The 18,975-nt window shown below is 37.7% G+C and overlaps 1 protein-coding gene across 1 annotated transcript; it reads right to left on the minus strand.

The window, feature by feature from the left end:
* Nucleotides 1-7,257: 7,257 nt before the first annotated feature.
* trib1 (tribbles pseudokinase 1) lies at nt 7,258-14,375 on the minus strand. Its single transcript, XM_052585240.1, has 3 exons — nt 13,749-14,375; nt 12,808-13,100; nt 7,258-9,488 (listed from the first exon to the last, which is right to left on the minus strand). The coding sequence occupies exons 1-3, from the start codon at nt 14,031-14,033 to the stop codon at nt 9,023-9,025; spliced, it is 1,044 nt and encodes a 347-aa protein (XP_052441200.1). The 5' UTR covers nt 14,034-14,375; the 3' UTR covers nt 7,258-9,022.
* Between the last annotated feature and the right edge of the window lie 4,600 nt (nt 14,376-18,975).

An 18,975-nucleotide genomic window follows, 5' to 3' on the forward strand; every position in this document is an offset into this window, starting at 1 on the left:
AATTTTTATACCAAAAACGCACAGCTTCCTTACCAAAAGCAGCCTGTGTGCTTGGATATAATGGTCAATATTTGGCAAGTGCAGCTAAGCCTCTCACAATGTGATGTAAGTCTGATTAGAATTAATCTTTCTGGCTATTTTGGGTGATTTTTTTTTTCAAAAATGCTGATTGGGTATTTGCTGATGGAGCCTGGAAGATAAGCTACTTAGGCCTCTTGCTCCACTGTGTCACATTCAATACATCCAACATGTCCAATTTACTCTCGGTAAAGAGCACACTATTTGAATAAAACAGCAATATTTTTGAAAGTTACTACTGCCTAACAAGGAAACATTTTATGCTAGTGTATTTCTGCTTTACTGCTCCTTGTGTCCCTCTTTAAATATTAAAAACAAAAATTATTTTCTTTTTGAATTTCATTTGATAGAATAACACGTTAGGACCACACACTGTTTTTATGCTAATAAAACTGTACATAATATCACCCATTTTATTAAGTGCTAATAGCCGACATCCCTGAGTTTCCCAATGTTTATTCACTAAAAAATTAGCTTGTTGTAAATTGGTTACACATAAAGCAATTAGGTTACATCAACATCATTTCAGAAAGATTTTTTTTCTTTGTTGCTTTAAATGCACTCAGTCCCATTAGACACATTCACTCCTTCATCAACACCAAATCAAAAATATGTTCCTTCAAACTGTCTTTTAACTATTATGTTTATTTTAACCTACATATTATCTTAAGCTTGCTATTACTATAATGATTCACTGTTAATATAAAACCAGTCGATGTTGTGAGTGAAAACAGGCTCAACAAGTAGCTTCTCTGTTTAGTGTTACCATCTCAGTGATGTACAGACTGCATGATTTCCAGCAGGCCTATTAACAGATGTGATGGCTGATGAATGACTGAGCAGGAATGAACATGACATTTAGAGAGAGCGGTAATAAAATGATGAGTGTGACTCAAACATCATCTGTCTGAGCAGTTTCGAAATTATGGCTCCTCTGAAAGTTTCACTTCCATCAGGAGGGGTAATGATATAACCCAGCCAACAGAGCTCTGACAAACCTGGGATCTCATGAGGGAGAGCAAATGTAATGCAGCTCAAATTCAGGGCACCATAGTGCGATTATTAGAAGATTAGCTCTCTCTCAGATTTGTTGCAACATTCCCCATGTTATTTGTCCCTTGCAGGAGACAAAAGCCTTTTGAAATGTTAGCTGGTTCAAACCTGAAAAATATTTTGTACACAGCAGAAAAGGAAACACCACAAGGATAAAAAAAAAAATAGCATTTTTAAAACCTCTACCTCAAGATTCTTTGTCTCTATAAAACTTTTTGTCATTATGAGTTGTCCTGAAAACATTTCCAAAATGTGCTTGCTAAAGCATTCCAAGTAGTTGGGTGTTCGTATAGTGTTCTAATAAGTATAGGCCTTTGTTTGCATTGTATTAAGTTGAATGGCCGGGACACAAAAACGTTCAGAGATTTTACACTTTCATTCACTTTCGGGAAAACACTTGCTGAATTAGTGTACACAGGCATGTGGTTGAATGCGTTTTGAATGCAACGAAATACCGCCCCTTACCTGTCAATCAACCACGATGCTATACACAATGCCTAAACTTTCACAGTTTTGTACTGACATAATGGAATTACCCTACTTCCGTATGTCTGATATGAGTACGCTGTGATATACCATTTGAAGCACACCTGAAGTTCAATTTATACAGGTACTTCACTAAAAGGTAACACTTTATTTTAAGGTGTCCCTGTTACACTCGTTACCTACTATTATAATGACAATCAATTATGCATAATTACATGCAAGAAACCCTAAACCAAACCCTAATTCTAACCCTAACCATAGTAAGTAGATTAGTTAATTAATATTACTCAGTCCTTAAATGTATAATTACACTATAACAATGACATCTTAAAATAAAATGTAACCCATTTACGTAACTGACAATTCTGCTTTTAATGTCACGCGGTTTAAAATGTATAACCCTGTGAGTCATAATTAGAGTAGTCTATAGCAAGCTACTGTATTAATATTGACAGGCGATCGAATGACTTCAATTAGATGGCAGTTTACAGGGTAAAGCGTCTCATTTTGTGTGAGTGAACGACAGAATGTTTTGAGCTCTGATGTAGTTTACATACTGAAACAGACCGTGAAACAGATGCTTGCACTTAGCATGGAGAACCATCAAACCATCTGTTCAACAGGCCTGACAACAACTTTATCAGCTTTTGCTGAAATACTGGCCTCTGGTGGTTTATAATTGCCATGTATAATAAGAAGTGCAGGCTTTTTGTGTATTTTAGCAATAGGGAAATGCGTTATCTTAAACATGCTTGCATTATTTTGTGAATTCCAGTGATTTTTCTTTCCTTCGTCCAATTTAATTATGTCCCTGTTTTCCAAGAATAAATGTTTTTCTTTGGGAAAAGTAATTGTTGCAGTACCAAACCTCTCCACATGAGTGTGTCATAACACTAATAATCAAATATGAATGGTTCCAGTAAATATTTACTTTTACTTTTAGTTTGTTATGACGGATATGTGGAAATGTGCATAAACCATGGTCGACACGACAGTGTTGTTGTTGTTAACTAAACTAAAACTATTAAAATCGTTTTGGTTAACTGAATAAGGTCAAATATAGCCTAGCCCTAGATGAAATAAATAAATCAAATAATTCAATTAAAAAATGTAAATGATACCCCTTGCAACTAACTGAAATAAAATGAGTTTAAGTAAATTTCCAAAACTAAAAACTTAAATAAAAATTCATTTAATCTACACAGAAGTGCTTTTTTTAAAAAAAGAAAAACTAATACAAATGACCAAAGCATTACAATTACTAAAATGTGAACTAAAATTAAATGAATACTGAAAATATAAACATAAAAGCTAATTAACAAAATTAATAAGTATATAATAGTATACAAATATGCTTAAAAATGGCACGAACTGAACACAAATATGCTTAAAAATGGCTTGAACTCAACAATAGTAATGAGCAATACAGACACTGATAACAGATGTGTACTTGGCCTCTGATTAAAAACTGTGGACATCTGACAAATAACGTTCTTCTGATAATCTTTCGAACCCTGTCAGCCCTTTCCCTTGACCTCAAATTAGTGTACTTTTGAAATTAGTGTTGTAAAGTTGTTTTAGATGGAAAATCTTTGAAATGATGGAATTGGAAACAGTTTGTTTGGATTCTTTTTTGATCATGTGAACCTCTGCTTCTTATTTATATGTGGGAATGTAGACACTGCAATGTAACTGACAGTAATAACTAGGGCTGTAGTACTCGAGTCCGGTCTTGGACTCGAGTCCGGACTCGAGACATTTTTCTGTCGTCTCGGACTTGTCTCGGACTCGTTGCATTTGCACTCGGACTTGTCTCGGACTTGGCCATTGGACTCGCCAAGTCTTCTAGTTGGTCTCGACCGAGTCCAGCAAAAAAATAAAATAAAAAATTTCTCCTTCAAAACAAAACCACATTTGCATGATGTCGCGACTGAAAACGTGTGGCGCGCCGCTCTCCTTATTTCCAAAGCACTCAGTAGCCTGCGCTTGCGCTCCAGTGGCGTCTGCTGTTGCTGGGCAACCATGACCCGCTCTCCATGATGACGCAGAAGTTTCAGCAAAGAATAAATGGAATTCCAGCACTTAAAATCACTTGCAGTAGCTCTGCTAATAGATTCATTTAAAAAATGGCTATCCTTGTACAACTATGATCATCTGTTTCTCCATCTTGCCTTAGCTTTCAGTATTGTTCCGGGAAAGGATGTGCATGACCAGTGGTGCACTTACTGCGACCTGAAAAGTTTAGATGTTTCCAATTTAATTTTCTACCTGTTAGATTGTGTTTTATTTACGTCTACACCTAGATAGCCTTTTTTTAATCAATAAACGCGTATTAATGTATAGCGTTATGCAACAATTACATATGTAAATTTTAAAAACTTTATATATGACATTTCACATTTACATTTTCATGTAACAGCCAGTATTTGTATCTGTAACAATCACAAAATTTTTCCTATCTGCATTCGGATACAACATCGTACAGTTACTTGATAAGACTGTTATGACTTTTTATATATTTTTTCGTAGTTATCACTGAAGTATGTCGTGTTAAACTGAAATAATTATTAATTTCTAAAATAATATTTATCATGCAAGCAGAGAGATGTCATGACAAACGTTTAGTGATCATTTGAACACGACTGAATCCATTCAATGCACACATTCTCATTACGCAGAACACTTTGAGCGAGTCTTAATGTTAATGAACTTCACTAAACAGATGTGTGTGTTCCGCGCAAACCAGCAAAAGGTAAAGATGCAAACATGTAGGACAAGTAGACAATGTATCCGTATCGAAGCTGATTATTAGCCTACTCTTGAGAGAGAACTGGTTTGGTTTTTGAGAGACTGAGACGCGCAGCGCGGCTGTTTGATTAGTGAGCGCGCTGTGCTTATTCCATTCATTCGTATCATGGTAGCCTAAGCTTTCACAATTTGCCTTTTAAATATATACAAATAATATAACGTGTAACTATGATGTATTATTATAGGTAAAATTCCTCTGGCAACGCTCTGATTTCTGAGAGATAAACAGAGAGGCGACAACAATGCGGTGTTTGATTTGCGCTCTTTTCACTCATAAAGTTTACATTCATTCACTTCTGGCGCTGATGCCCTGGCTCACCTGTTATCTAGCAAACACCAGACTCTGTCAGCTTCAGCCGAGTATTCAGGCAGAATTATTCCTTGAGCGTTATTCGTTTTTTAAGCCATTATTCGTGCCATTCCGAATAAGGTAGGCCTATTCGGCTTCAGGCACAACCCTAATTATTACATTACATATTTTATTTTTACATGCAACATAGATAAGGTCATATAGTAACAGCTCCACGCAATATTGTAATTCTAAAATTCACGTCGCACTTGCAAACACTTTGTATGCATTATGGTTAATGCATGCTGGAGTAGTCGATTGTTGATTGTTTCCGACAGTGCTCGACTAGTCTATGCAAGCACTAGAGCAGTATGACAAAAATTTCGCTGTATTTATGTGCGCATGTCCAGTAGAGCCAAACGTATCCATTTTAGCCTTGCTGCACGCATTTGTCATATCCCGAGCTTTGCGTGTGTCTGTGCACTGTGCCAATTAGGCATAGTCATATACATTTTTGGCCACAGATATAATGTCAACAAAAAATAAAGTACATAAAAATTATTTGACCTTACCGTTCCAAACTTTGTTTGTTTATCCAAGTTTAGCTCCCAGGGTCGGACTGGGGGTAAAACCAGTAGCAAGGCCCCAAAGGAAGAGAGGGCCCTTGAAAAGTATGAATCTGAAATATATATTTTTTACCTGGATATTTTCATGGGTGGGGGCCATGGGGGCCCATCAGGACTGCCTATGTATGCATAGGGCCCGGGATCTTGTTTAACGCCCCTGTTAGCTTTAACCCTAATTATACACACTTGAACCTAATCAAGCTCTTACTAGACACACTAATCTTCCAGGTGTTTTAAGGCCAGTTGGAGCTAAACTTTTCAGGACATTGGCCATCCAGGATGTAGTTTGGAGACCCCTGTCCTACAGAGTTGTTACTTTGCACATGCTTTTTGATCATTACAAATAATAATGTAAAATGATTTTCTTAGAATAGGAGATATGCTTTCTCTCGCATCACAAACATTATCAGTAGTTAAGTATGTGGTCTTGAAGAGGACCCTTTTTTCACTCATTTGGACTCGGTCTTGGACTTGGACTCGAAACTTTTGGACTTGGACTTGACTTGGACTCGAACCTCTTTGGACTCGGTCTTGACTCGGTCTCGACTAGTCCTGGACTTGGACTTGACTTGGACTCGACAAAGCCGGACTTGACTACAGCTCTAGTAATAACAGAAAGTGTGATTTAGTATTTGTGTTTAAATGCTTCTGTCAAAAGATGAAATGCTCTGCAGCAATAAGCTGTGCATCATAATGGCTCCTGGAGTGCTCTTGCTCTTGTTAATCTTGAAATCAAGTCTTTAGAGGCTTAGGTTCATGGCTGATGGCGTTACCTTCACTTGAAGCAGATTAATAGTCAGTGCAGTTGACATGTTGTGACGCAAGTTGCTTACAGAGTCACTTTACACCCCTTTATCTATCATCACGTCTACAGCTTGACTGCATATCACAACTAAGCTGCTAACAGGCCCTTAAATTTGACCTTATCCCATCACATCATCTTTTGATTGGAGACAACCTCATACACTTGGTAGTGACTCATAATGTCACTCAGAGAGACTAGTGTCAAGATAATATGGGTAGTGCAAGCACATTGGTGCTTTTTATCAGAGCGTCACCCAAGGCCGGCTCCGACATGTTTGGCAATTGAGTCCATGGCGTGCAACGCTCCATGGCAGCCGGCCAATAAAAGAGACGCTCCAGCTACTCTGTTGATACCCAATCAGTCACTTACGCAAGCCTCTGTGAGGTCATAACAGAGGGCGGAGCTACCTGACTCTCAGGTCAAAATGCACATTAAGCTTTCTCTTTCAGTCTGCCCTGAATTTAGCACAAGAGGACATTTTACTCCTGTCAGTGGTTAAGTTCCCTTGTGAAAAAGAAGTACACTTTAACATACTTTTAAAAAATGACTTATTACAGAATTAATATGCTTAAATATATACTTAAGTGCAAACTAAATATGATGTTTTCATAATCTTAATTGCAATAAAGTATAGCATGTAAAACAAGTAAAAAAGCTTAGCAACTTAACAGCTACGTGACATTTCTCACTAGTGAGGTAATAAGACTGCTGTTTTTGAAGGAGATGAACTTAGTTTCACGAGATGTAACGAGAAAACTGTAGAGAGATGCACAGACGCAGGTAAATCACACACACCTAATCGAATCACTCTGTCTTCCTTTCTCTTTAATAACTTCTTTATTAACTGCATTAGGCTCAAGCCTCCATTGCTAGGTATAAAATTATGTTGTGGAATTAGCAATGAAGGTATTGGATGAGATGCATAAGAAATTAATCCTACTTTTAAGAGCAATTATTCAATAAACCAGAGTTCTATATTGACATTCTGCAACTTTAAGAAAATTATTAGTGATTTCTGATGGGCTGGAAATGTACAAATAAATCACAAGGAATTACATGCAATGCACTGTGCTACACTAGAGAGATGTATTTCACAGAATGCACCAAAGATGTAAATAAGACAGAGTCATCTTTATTCAGTTTTGTACACATACTTAAGATGCACATATTTACAAACGCTCATTTGTACAATGAATTTTAACCGTTGAACCCTCTCAGTCGAGCCTTGAGGTTTGTGTCACAAATACATAATTCACAGTGCAATATGAACTCTGTGTACTGGTGTCAGCTTTACCCATGTGTTGCATGCATGAGACAGGCATTTTGCATACCCTCCAGCCTTCGCTTATAAAGAGCCTTTCAGAAACCATAAACGTCACGTATCACCATTTTGCTTGGATTCAGAGGTAACATACAACCCCCAACACGAGGGCAAGCAGAAAACAGACTTTTATAGGACACTCTACCCTTATAGTAGTGCTATTGTAGTACTGTCCTCCTTTCTTTAAAGTGAGAGTAAAGCTACGCACACTAATCTGGGTTCATAGCCCTTTTTCTCTTCGTTACACCAACGCCCAGCTGTTGAGTCATCTTACCCGCAGTATGAACTGGCCTGCCATACTGAAGTGTCATGCTTTCATAAGGTTGCTTGGATTCAAGTAAGGAAGCTGTGACTAGAAGGACTAGAGAGATCAGGATACAGCAGAAAAAAATGAACACTTTCTATCAGTCTGTAAGAAGCTCATCCTGAACATCTGTATGTTATGGTGACCCCTTTGGTTGCCACGGAGTCTTAAAGGTCAATATGTGACATTTAACCTTTGCACGGCTCTTCTGTACAGTTTGGCAATTCTGAGAGGCAGAGGTCAGAATAGCACACAGTATCTGTGATTTAAAACAGCTTATAACATGTAAGACGAAGTGCCACCTAAAAACTAAGTGAAGAATTAAATTATCAATTTATTAAAAATTAAAAAATGAAGACATAATTACTAGTGTTTTATTTAAAAAATGTTTACAATTTTAAATGTAACAACTAAATATTTATTTGAATTATTAATATAAATAATAAAACAATTCAAATTTTATATGATAAAGCATTGGAAAATTGCTTTTCTTAAATCATTTGCCAATTGTTTCCTTTATCCTTCTGTCAGTCAACTTTGAAAATATCATTGGATAGTTCATAAATGGCAGCAACCAATGAGCTTTCGCTAGTCTTTTAGGATACACACCTTTGGCTTCCAATGTGTAAAGAAAAAAAGAACAAAGAAAAGCAATTAGTTGTTGTTTTAAATGCTTTAAAAGAAGAACATTAGCATTTAAAAACTATTGATCAATGTATCATCTATTGGTCCATTTAATCTCATTTCTACACATGAATTAATTACATTGATAATTGTTTCTTCATTATATTTTTTAAGCTGCACTTCTAGTCCTCCATATTTATATGTGTCAGATGCCTCTAGGTTTCATTCCTCTCTTATTAAAATAGACACCTACTTTTGCTAGCGCAGTATTCAATTGGTGAGTCAACCTACATATTTGGTTTTGACAGTAATCTTGAAGCCACCGGTCTGGCCCACAGGCCGAGGTTAGTCACCAAGCCCACATTCTCACATTCTCTCATTATCACATGACCCATAATGCCTAGCCTCATTCACTTCATACAGCTCAAAAATGGTTCACTATAGCAGACGACTTCAAAATACACTGGCAGTTGTGCACACTGTCCTTAAACCTGACACAGATGATACAGTACCTTGAGTGAGTATACTTCTGAATCTATTACAAAATCCATATGAGAGACCAAATAATAAAAACAAAACACCAAGAAAACCAACAGTTTTGGTCCATATTCAAGCTATATTGGTTTCCTCAGGAGAAAAGATCCTCGTCCTGCTCCATTTCTATCTGGGGCACAGTCTGTTCTCTGAGGTTGACATGCTGTTCTGCGTTTCCTGTGTCCTGGGTGTTGCCATTGAACCACGGGTGAATGAGGACCTCCGCTGTGGTCAGTCTTTCGCCCGGGTCCTTTCTGAGCAGACTGCGAAGTAGGCAGCGTGCCCTTAAAGACAGCCCATCAGGGAGGCAATATGTGCCCCGTCGAATCTTAGAGAACAGGGTTGCAGGGTCCGGGTCGTGGAAAGGATAGCGGCCCACCAGCAATGTGTAGAGCATGACGCCGAGGCTCCATGCGTCCGCCTGCTTGCCTGAGTAACACCCTCCGCCGTTCAAAATCTCCGGACTCACGTACGCAGGGCAGCCGTGTGTGTCGAACATCGAGTCGTCCTCTCCGCACAGAATATGGCAGTCCTCCAGACCATCTAATTTCAGTTGGGTCCTAAAACAAACACATGATGTTTAGGACAGCCATGGAAGAGTTATAGTGTTGTGGCATGACTGACTAACTGTATACACTCCATTTAGAATCAGTTACTTTTCACTAATGATCAGGTCATGTTTTACATTTTCCACACTTCATTTTAATTTAGAACTTGTAGAATTTTCCAAATTGAAGTTGCAGCTTTACACGGTAAAGTTGGTGGGGTCAGTAAAAAAGTAAGATTTCTTAATGCTTTGCAAATTTTTTTTTTACATTTTTTATAAAAAATGTAAAATGTAGTACAATTTTAAGTAACTCTTTTCCTATTTGAATATGTATTTTGAAATATAATTTATTTCTGTGATGGCAAAACTAAATTTTCAGTGTCTTCAGTGTCACACAATCCTTCAGAAATCGTTCTGGTTTGCTGCTCAGGAAAATTTTTAGAAACATCATCAAATAGTTGTTCTACTTTTTGTTTTTGTGGAAAGCTTTTTTCTTTGAAAGTTCAAAAGAACAATATTTATTTGAAATTGAAATATCTTTCTTGTCACTTTAGATCAATTTAATGCATCATTGCTGAATAAAAGTGTTATTTTTTTTAAAGAATCATACTGATCCAAAATGTTTGAACATTTTAACGCTGTCCTATTTAATGTGTGAATATAAAAATTAATATAGAGATACTGTTGCAATAATTATTTTACATTCATTAAATTTGACATAAAAAAATCATAAATGACTGAAAAGTACATTAAATTAAATAATTTAAATATTAATATTAAATAACAAATAATATTTTGTTTGCTTTAGTGCAAAGAGAATTAGCCAATTTTTATTTTTATAGATGAAAATATTAAGATGGGGGGGGGGGGGGTCTTTGCAAAAAGATGATATTTGATCTTTGGAATCAATAAATTTAACAGTCCCTCGTTATGCATTTCCATAGCTGGTAATCTCTTTATTAACTGCCATTGGAGAGCACGTTCAAGTTTCAAACTTTGTAAAATATGTTAATCTTGTGATACACTTTTAACAAATCTGAAACCACAATCAAATTAGCCAGTATGAAACACGTGGGGTGAGGGGGTGATGTAAATGACAGGTGATCCAGCTTTCTGCAGAACTCTGTGGGCACAGATTTCATTCTGGACCTGCCGATGATGGATTTAGTATATTCCTCTTCCCCTGCTAAACAAAGTGATGTATTGAAGCCTTCTTCAATTGTGCACTTTGCTGAAACACCTCGCTATCACTTTCGTTGAGCTCACAGATTGCTGAGAACGTACAAAGACAGACGCTCTAATTACGGCCTTCATTTAAACAAAAGCACGCCCCAGAGTTTCCACAACGCACGCATACAAAATAAAAACACACTTCCTCTCATTCCGAAGCACTTTGTAATGTATTCTTCTAAAGTCTGGGCTAAGTTTAGCTCAATTTCCAATAGGAAACAAATCCCTACTACTCTAGCAATATCCCTGTGGACTTTTAACGGTAGACTTGATGACCAGTGAGTCTGTGGTATACCTTTTAGTAAAACATGAGCTGCCCTGCATGCTATTGTGTTTCATCACTAGCTATCAGTCTCAGTTTGGGGGTTTGCAGATGACACAACAGCATTCTGCCAGAGAGGTGGAGAGAATGAGTCATAGTCCTGTGAGTGTGTGTGTGTGTGTGTGTGTGTGTGACAGAAAGAGAGACTGAGGACAAATGAGTGCACTGCGCTGTGCTGCAGGTCCACTGTGTTCTTCTTGCACCTGTGCCGTACGCTCAAGGCATCTGGCAGAGCCTTATTACCCATGAACAGCGCTGTTACATCAGTGACGCATGAACGGCCCCTGCCCAACCAGCCTGTTTGTGTGCGTGTGTGTGTGTGTGTTTCACAATCTAACTACAGACACATTCCAGGTCAATGAGTGTCTTTGAGTATGCGATCACACACTGTATCTCAGCGTTATCACAGTTTCGGCCTTTTTGTTGCTTATCCATCACTCATCATAACCGCATTTTGCAAAAGCTATTCTAGCTATGGAAATTGCATTCGGAAAGATACAGTGTTTACGAACAGCAGGTTTGCATAATATGTCACTACGCTGCTTGGTGATGAACAAAGTGAAAGAAAGCACAAATGCTTCTTTGCGCTTTTCGTCTGACCAAATGTCAGCGTGCCCTGGTCACGTCTGTGCTAGACGGACGCGTCTGCCGTCTGCCAGTCTGTAAGTGTTGTAATGGCCAGAGCCGGCGCGCCTCACCTACGAGCGGTGCTGTTTTCAGGAGTGGAGTGTCGAGTGTGTGGGTATGATCCTGAATGGTGAGTTTCCCCTCTGTGTGCATTGCTATGACTCATCTCGCTGCACCCGTTGGCTGCTATGAGAGAAGGGTGACTACGTCCTCTTACACATTCTTGTCTGCTTACATTAACTCAAATGAAAACCGATGCCCAAAGGTTAAAATGTTGGCCCAGAAATGGCAAACCTACTGTATGTATCGAGGGATGTGAAAAACAACATATTTGCTAAATCGGCTAATTGGTGTGTTGCTTGACAGACTAGTTGACTAATTGGTTTTAAGGAAGCCTGGTATAATTAGGTGAGTTTAGAGTTTAGTTGACACTAAACAGATGCATTTTAAAGGTTAATTTGCATTTTTTTTTTTTTTTTTGCATTCAAAAACATTTAGACACAATGTAATGTGACAGAATGCAGGGATCCCAAGCCATGTGGATAAACTGGATTAATTTGACACACAATTATTTTAAAATCATAACTTTTCCAAGTGAGTGTAACTGTCTAGCAGCCGAAACACAGCATGCTCTAATTAAAGCATTTATGTTGAAATATATATATAAGTTTTATTTTATATATCAGAAATAATTTACATACTGGTACCAGTTTTATTTATATACAGTATATATTTAGACAGATGGATCAGCAGGCTCCAGCATGTTCTCTTCATTGGGGATAAAAATATTTAAATTCAGTCAGTTTTATTTTTAACACATAATTCACTTGCGTAATTCAGAGGACTCTCGTTTTCTACAGAAATATCTCTGGACACGAGTTCAGAGGTCGGATTACCAGTGGTTCCTCTTCCAGAGAAACATGAGTAAATTAGTGTTAATAGGTTTGTTCCATTGAATCTTTAGGGAAGCAGCACTAGTCACCTGCTATGTGACACATCGCTGTGAGGAAGCGAAAAGTGAATGAAACTAGAACTGACACTATTCACCCAGTGAATGTCACAGCATTGATGCACGAGGTACAGTACCGCACCTGGCATGCCCCAAAAAACTCTTGCTTTCTCACACTCTCACACAGACAACTATAACTCTCACCTTTTCTCGTCTGAGAACACAAACTTGCGGAGCTTGAGGTCTCCCAAAACGATGCCAACCTGGTGGCAGTGATTCACTGCAGACACCACTTGGTAGAAAAACTTGGAGGCCAGGTCTTCAGGAAGCCTCTTGCTGCTCTTTACATAGGTGTGCATGTCACCAAAATCCTTCTCTTGAAACACATATGCTTTGCTCTCCCCAAGAACTATGTCTTTGATCTGTGCAATGTTCTTATGACTTGACAGCATGCTGTAGGCTCTTATTTTCTCCTGGTAATTACCCATATCTAACACCTGCAGATGGAAAAAACAAAAAAAGAGTACAGTATAGTATTATAAGTCAACCACTGTACAACTCCGACCGGATAAAGTCCGTTCACTGGAGCTGAATGGAGGTGATGCTCTAAGATTGAAGCACAAACTATGAGAAATTCAATGTCTTTTAAAGTAATAATCAAATACAGCCTTTTGTGTGTCATGTCAGCCCCATATTTCTCATGCAGTTGTAGATGCATTTGCAAATACTTGATACAGATCCACAAATTTGATTTGAATTTATAGATATAAATAAGATGGCATCCATGTAATCTGCACATGAATTCTGATATCCCTTCCCTACTGAAAGTGTATGTTTATCACAGTTTTGAATGTAAAAATGTATATAGATTTTTTTATATATATCTCTGAGATCACTGTTTTTTTCTGTTTTGTTAGCACATTTCTATATAATATAGGCCTATCCTATTTATACAAGAAATATAAATTATATAAATAAAAATATAATAATCATTTGTTTAAGTTAAGTATTATTATTATTGATGAAACTTTAAAATCACTGCGTTCTATGTTGTGCTGGGTCTCGGAGGCATTAAACGTGTTAGTTGACTGAAGTGGATCATATTTATGTAGGTCATGTACATTATAGTATATGCATTGGTTTACCTTGCAGAGCAGTTCCTCTCCTGTGTCCATGTCCAAAGCGCTGTGTACCCCTGGTCGGTCAGTCAGGGGCACTAGCAGGAACTGGCCGATACGAGCGGGACACTGGTGGGCTGAGGTGTGGATCAGAGGCGCTCCGTTTACCGGGGATCCCGGTGAGGAACCCAGGAGACCCGCATCAGCCGAAGACTCGCTGAGCCGCGGACATCTGATCACGGGCTCGTCTATGTCAAAGCGCTTGTGTCCGTGTCTCCCCGGTACCGGTTTCTGAAGCCACTGAACGTTCATTCTTACAAACTGCAGTAGTTGAAACTGATATAACCGGGCTGATTTCAAGCAAGCATATTCCAGGAGAGCACCTGTGCACTACGCTGCAGAAAGGGGAAAAAATCCTACTTACTTTCTCGTCAATGCATGTGAAATGCAAGTGTCTGTGGTTTGCAGCTTCGCTTATCCATTGATTTCACTTTTTTTTTTTTTTTTTGCATTAGCTAGTCCGTTTGATCTTTTTGAACAACATTGAAGCCCAAGATATAGCCTGCTGTATGAGGCAGCTATGTGGTGTGAAATATTCCCGGTGTAGATCTGAGCCAAAGAGAAGGGCTGTCTGACTCACTGAACTACTGATGCTGTTTTCTGAGCTCTACTTTCAGCTGATATCCGATTCGGACGAATCGGTTCTTTTCAATGATTCGATTGAATCGATTCGGAAGATTCCTTTAACCATTCCACTGAATGGAAGAACATTGGCAGTTTGGTGTTTGAATCCAAAACCAACACGGTCGATACATCCCAAACCAAACACAGCTATAATTGGCTTAACTAAAACGTGGTTTACTTCGTACGTGAGTGACGCACTCAATATCGCGCTTGTAGGTATTTTAGCAGAACCCTTGAGTGATGACTCAAAAGAATCATTGAATCGCTTTTATTGAAGCACTTCGCCCGAACGAAGCGATTCGCTAAAATGTATCGGACTTCCCAAAGCTGGAACTCCGCCCGGTTCAGACTCTCTCTAGTGACACATTCATTGCAGTCTCGACGATTGAGCAATCGCCACATGCCATTCACCTTCCAGATGAATAGTAAAGCGCTGGTTTAATCTCTTTTCCTCCCCCCCTAGCAGTCAAATCTGCACGCAATGCATTATAAATAACGCTTATGTAAAACTGCTGCCTTTGTATTATTTTCAAATGTTAACAGTTTACTCCAAATGTTTGTCATTGTGAAATCCAAGGAAGTTGCATTCATATTTTTCATTCTTCATCAAAACACATGGCCCGGCAATGATTAACTTATTTCGACATTCAGGGCTCAGGGGTTTATGTTGTGTTCATTAATTCTGCTGCACTATATGCCTATTTTCTTAGTAAAATGTTTAAGATGTTTAAGATATCATCTTCCTACAAATATGTCAACCACAACAATTACATATTTATTCCCCTTGACATAAAAAAAAAAAAAAAATTCTCTCTAAGGCATCAGTGGGTTTGTACTTCATATTTGCAGTTCATATTTGTTAATGTGCTGATGAGTCATCGCCATAAAGAGAAAGACATGGGAGTGGTGGTGGTGCCCTTTGTAGAATAGCAATAGATCTTACTAGGAAAGAGATGTTTGTTTAATGTAACCAGAAGGGTAATGCACAAAGAGCTGAAAACATATGGCTATGACGCACAAAACAAATTTGTGTCTCACCGTGTCATTCGGCCTATAGTGTATAACAGTATAGCCTGACAGCGACTCCCACATTGTATTTGAAACATCAATTGTGTGACAAAATAAAATCTCCTAATTGGCTGCATATGGCTATCCCACACAGACAGTTAAGTAAGTCGCTATTGAAAACTTTCTCCCTGTTTCATTGGTTGTGACCGCTCTTAATTTGGACGGGTGTAATTAAACGAGCACCTGTTTCGCTAGACAGAAAAAGAGAGCCCTGTTTAGAATAGACTCAAGGGAATGTGAGCTGTTTTACATGCTTATAATATCTCATAGCTTTATCATGTTGTGCTTTTTGACTGTTAATGAGAAATAAATTAGTGTTTTTGTGGGCTAGTGATCAAAGTCTAAAATATGTGTCGATTAAAAGTATAGTTTCACAAAAGAAGTGTGGAATATTTCAGTATGCTTCATTCCTGTCCTGCGTGCCTGAATCCATGACTGTGTATAAAAGATGGTGCAGCTGCGGCCTGCAGGTTTGGAGTTCAGATGTGGTCGGATTGAGGATTTAACATTAAAGACGGATTACTTTTAGCAACCACTTTTTCTTTGACTGTAAAATATCTCTCTGATGACTCAGTATCTGATGTGTGTGTTTGTCATGCTGTTAAGCAGGAACAGAACAGGTTTTTTCTTCTTCCTCTCCCTTTAGAGTAAAACACCCTACTCTCCATGGGAAATATCTACTTCTCCTTTGTTATGACATAAACAGGTGTCACTGAGACCACACTGGACGCTATTTGTGTTGTGTTTGCATGTGCATTCAGAGAACATGGCTATTTGAGGTCATTCTTGTTTGAGAGCCCTAACAGAGCTCTTTTCCACTGTAATTAGCTGACTCATTGCCAGTAGCAAAGACAAAGCCAACTAATCATTCTGTACACAGAACAAGTCAGCCAGAAACAGGTATGTTCTCCTTAGACAGTCTGCACATACACCAGCTGCTTTGGAAGAAAATAAAAATACTGGCGAATCTGGCCTTGAGAGGAATGATACATCATAAGTGTGGCTGAATTTTAACTATGAATATGAAATAGGGAAGTTTTGTGTACTATACACAGCCCAAAAGGTGTAAAGTAAGTTATAGGTTTACCACACAAGAAGCATTTCAGTCACAAGGATAAACTATTTCTGGTAGCCCATTTCTGCCTCTGAGTAAAAATGAGAAAAGGTAAAAAATAAGAAATAAAGATAAACTTGTGAGATTTAAAGGGATATCTTTCTGAAAAAGAAAGGAGGTTGGTAACACTGTATTTTAAGGTGTCCTTGTTACACGTTCAAGTTTATTTATTTGAATAGCACTTTACATGTACTAACTATTATAATGACAATCAGTTACAATGTTATAATGTTACAATGTTACAAATTCAATACATTTAATGTGCTAAATTGCAACTTCTTCATTACAGATGTGAAATTATAATATATTTAAATACATGGCAAAAGTTTCATTTGACATGACATTAAAAGTATATTTTAGTTTAACATAAATGTGTAATTTTACATTTGGTAATACATTTTAACTGTATTTCAAAAACAATAATTAATTATGCAATTGCATTTAAAAAAAGATGCACAGTACTTAAGTGGGTAAAAAAACTGATTGCATTTAGTGTAAATTTAAATCATAATAAATGTTCATTTACTGATTATAACATGCAGCTAAGTATCCAAAAGTATAATAACCCACAGAGACATTTCTCAAAACATGTTTGTACAGAAAAACGAAAGATATACAGATTTGGAACAACATTGGAATGACAAATGATCCTTCCTCCTAAGGTTACACTTTAGAGAAAGAAAGTAGCATTCGTGAGAAACTAAACTGTAGTAGTAAGACAAAGTCACAATTACCTTTTATTATTATTCCTTGAATGCAGAAACATGTTTATATATGGCATGTCAGGAAGGTCTGGGGCTACCATGAGCAGATTGTGAAACAAACAGCCCCACGGTAATTCAATCAGGAGTCTTTCCTCTTCAGCGGCTGTGGTTTGGTCACAGATGTGTGCAGGGACTTTTGAAGTGTTGCCTAGACATCAACTGCTAGGCTCGTAAAATCTCAAGAGGCAAGATTTTGAAATCCTCACGGTTTACAAGACATAATACATTCAGAACCACTAAAACGCTCTTGTAAACATTCCATGGTTTAACCAGCATCACATTTCAAACAGGCCAAGTTGAACCATTATTAAGCTTCCACGCAGCTTCTGTATTTCTACTGTGAACTTTTCCCATGTGCTGTAGTGATGCCGTCTTTTTTTACGCCATGCTCCTCAGGATCCAGAGAAAATACCAAGTGTTTGATGTGGTAAGTGTTATCATCAACAATCAATTGTGATGAGGAAGAGCTCATCCTGTCAGCCTGAGGAAATAAAGTGCGATGTGGTGGCTAAGGGTAGTTCCCCACATCACCCTCCTTCAGTCGAGAAAATAAAAGTACAGTCATTCTGAGACGCTGCTTACAACCGTATGACCTTAAGAAAGAGGTTTGGAATGTGCAGCTGTATTGAGATTCTCATATGACGCCTAAGTGAGAGGTTAAATGGTGAGAGCGACGTCTGCCGCAATATTGCATTGAGTTCTGCTAATAGTTTCTTGCAGGTTCAAAAAGCATTGAGTAGCTGGGTTTAATTCCATTTGGAAAAGAAACAGAGGAGGGGAACCTCTTAAAAATGCATTAATGCCACTCAGCGCAGGCCTACAGTTTACACTCGTCTTGAGTCCGTTAGCGTGAATCCTTCTAAACCTTTCAGTCATCAGGAGTGAGTCAACTGTTCTTAAATTATCAAAGGGAGGGAGAGCTTAGCATTTCAAAAAGAATTGAATTGCAACACATTAACAGGATTTCAATGGCCTTCAGCATTGTACTGCAACAGTGGAGATCCACACCAATAATACCGTGTATAATAAGGATAAAGAATTAATTTCACAGGCATTATGGCAGGATGCCAGGGAAGACCAGGAAGAAAGTGTTGTGGTAGAACAATGTGAGTGTCTATTCGCTGTTTTTAGCAAGATTATCCACAGTAGTGCTTGAGCGAAGGAATAACGCTATTAACTTTTTGCATTTTGATATTAATTGCTGTCTGAGTCATGATTAATCAAATATGCCATGGAAAATGTTTTTATAAACCCACATATTTAAAATGAGGAGGCAAAAATGTCCCCATGAATCCATCCAACAAATGGAGAAATAATAACAATTCTTTTATTCTGTATGGATGTATAAAATTTAACGTGAATCATTTAGTCATTTATAATATTACAAACAATTTCTATACCAAATAAATGCTATTCTTTTAGTTTTATCCATCATAGAATTCTGGGGAAAAAATTTATCACTGTTCAACATTGATGATAATGACTAATGTTTCTGAGCACCAAATGATAAGTATATTAGAGTGTTTTAAATAGTAATAATATTTCATAAAATACTGTGTTTAATGTTTTTGATTAAAAAAATGATGAGCATAAGATACTTAAAATCTATTATTAATCTATTATA

Source organism: Carassius gibelio, chromosome B19, assembly GCF_023724105.1.
Source record: "Carassius gibelio isolate Cgi1373 ecotype wild population from Czech Republic chromosome B19, carGib1.2-hapl.c, whole genome shotgun sequence".
NCBI lineage: Eukaryota > Metazoa > Chordata > Actinopteri > Cypriniformes > Cyprinidae > Carassius > Carassius gibelio.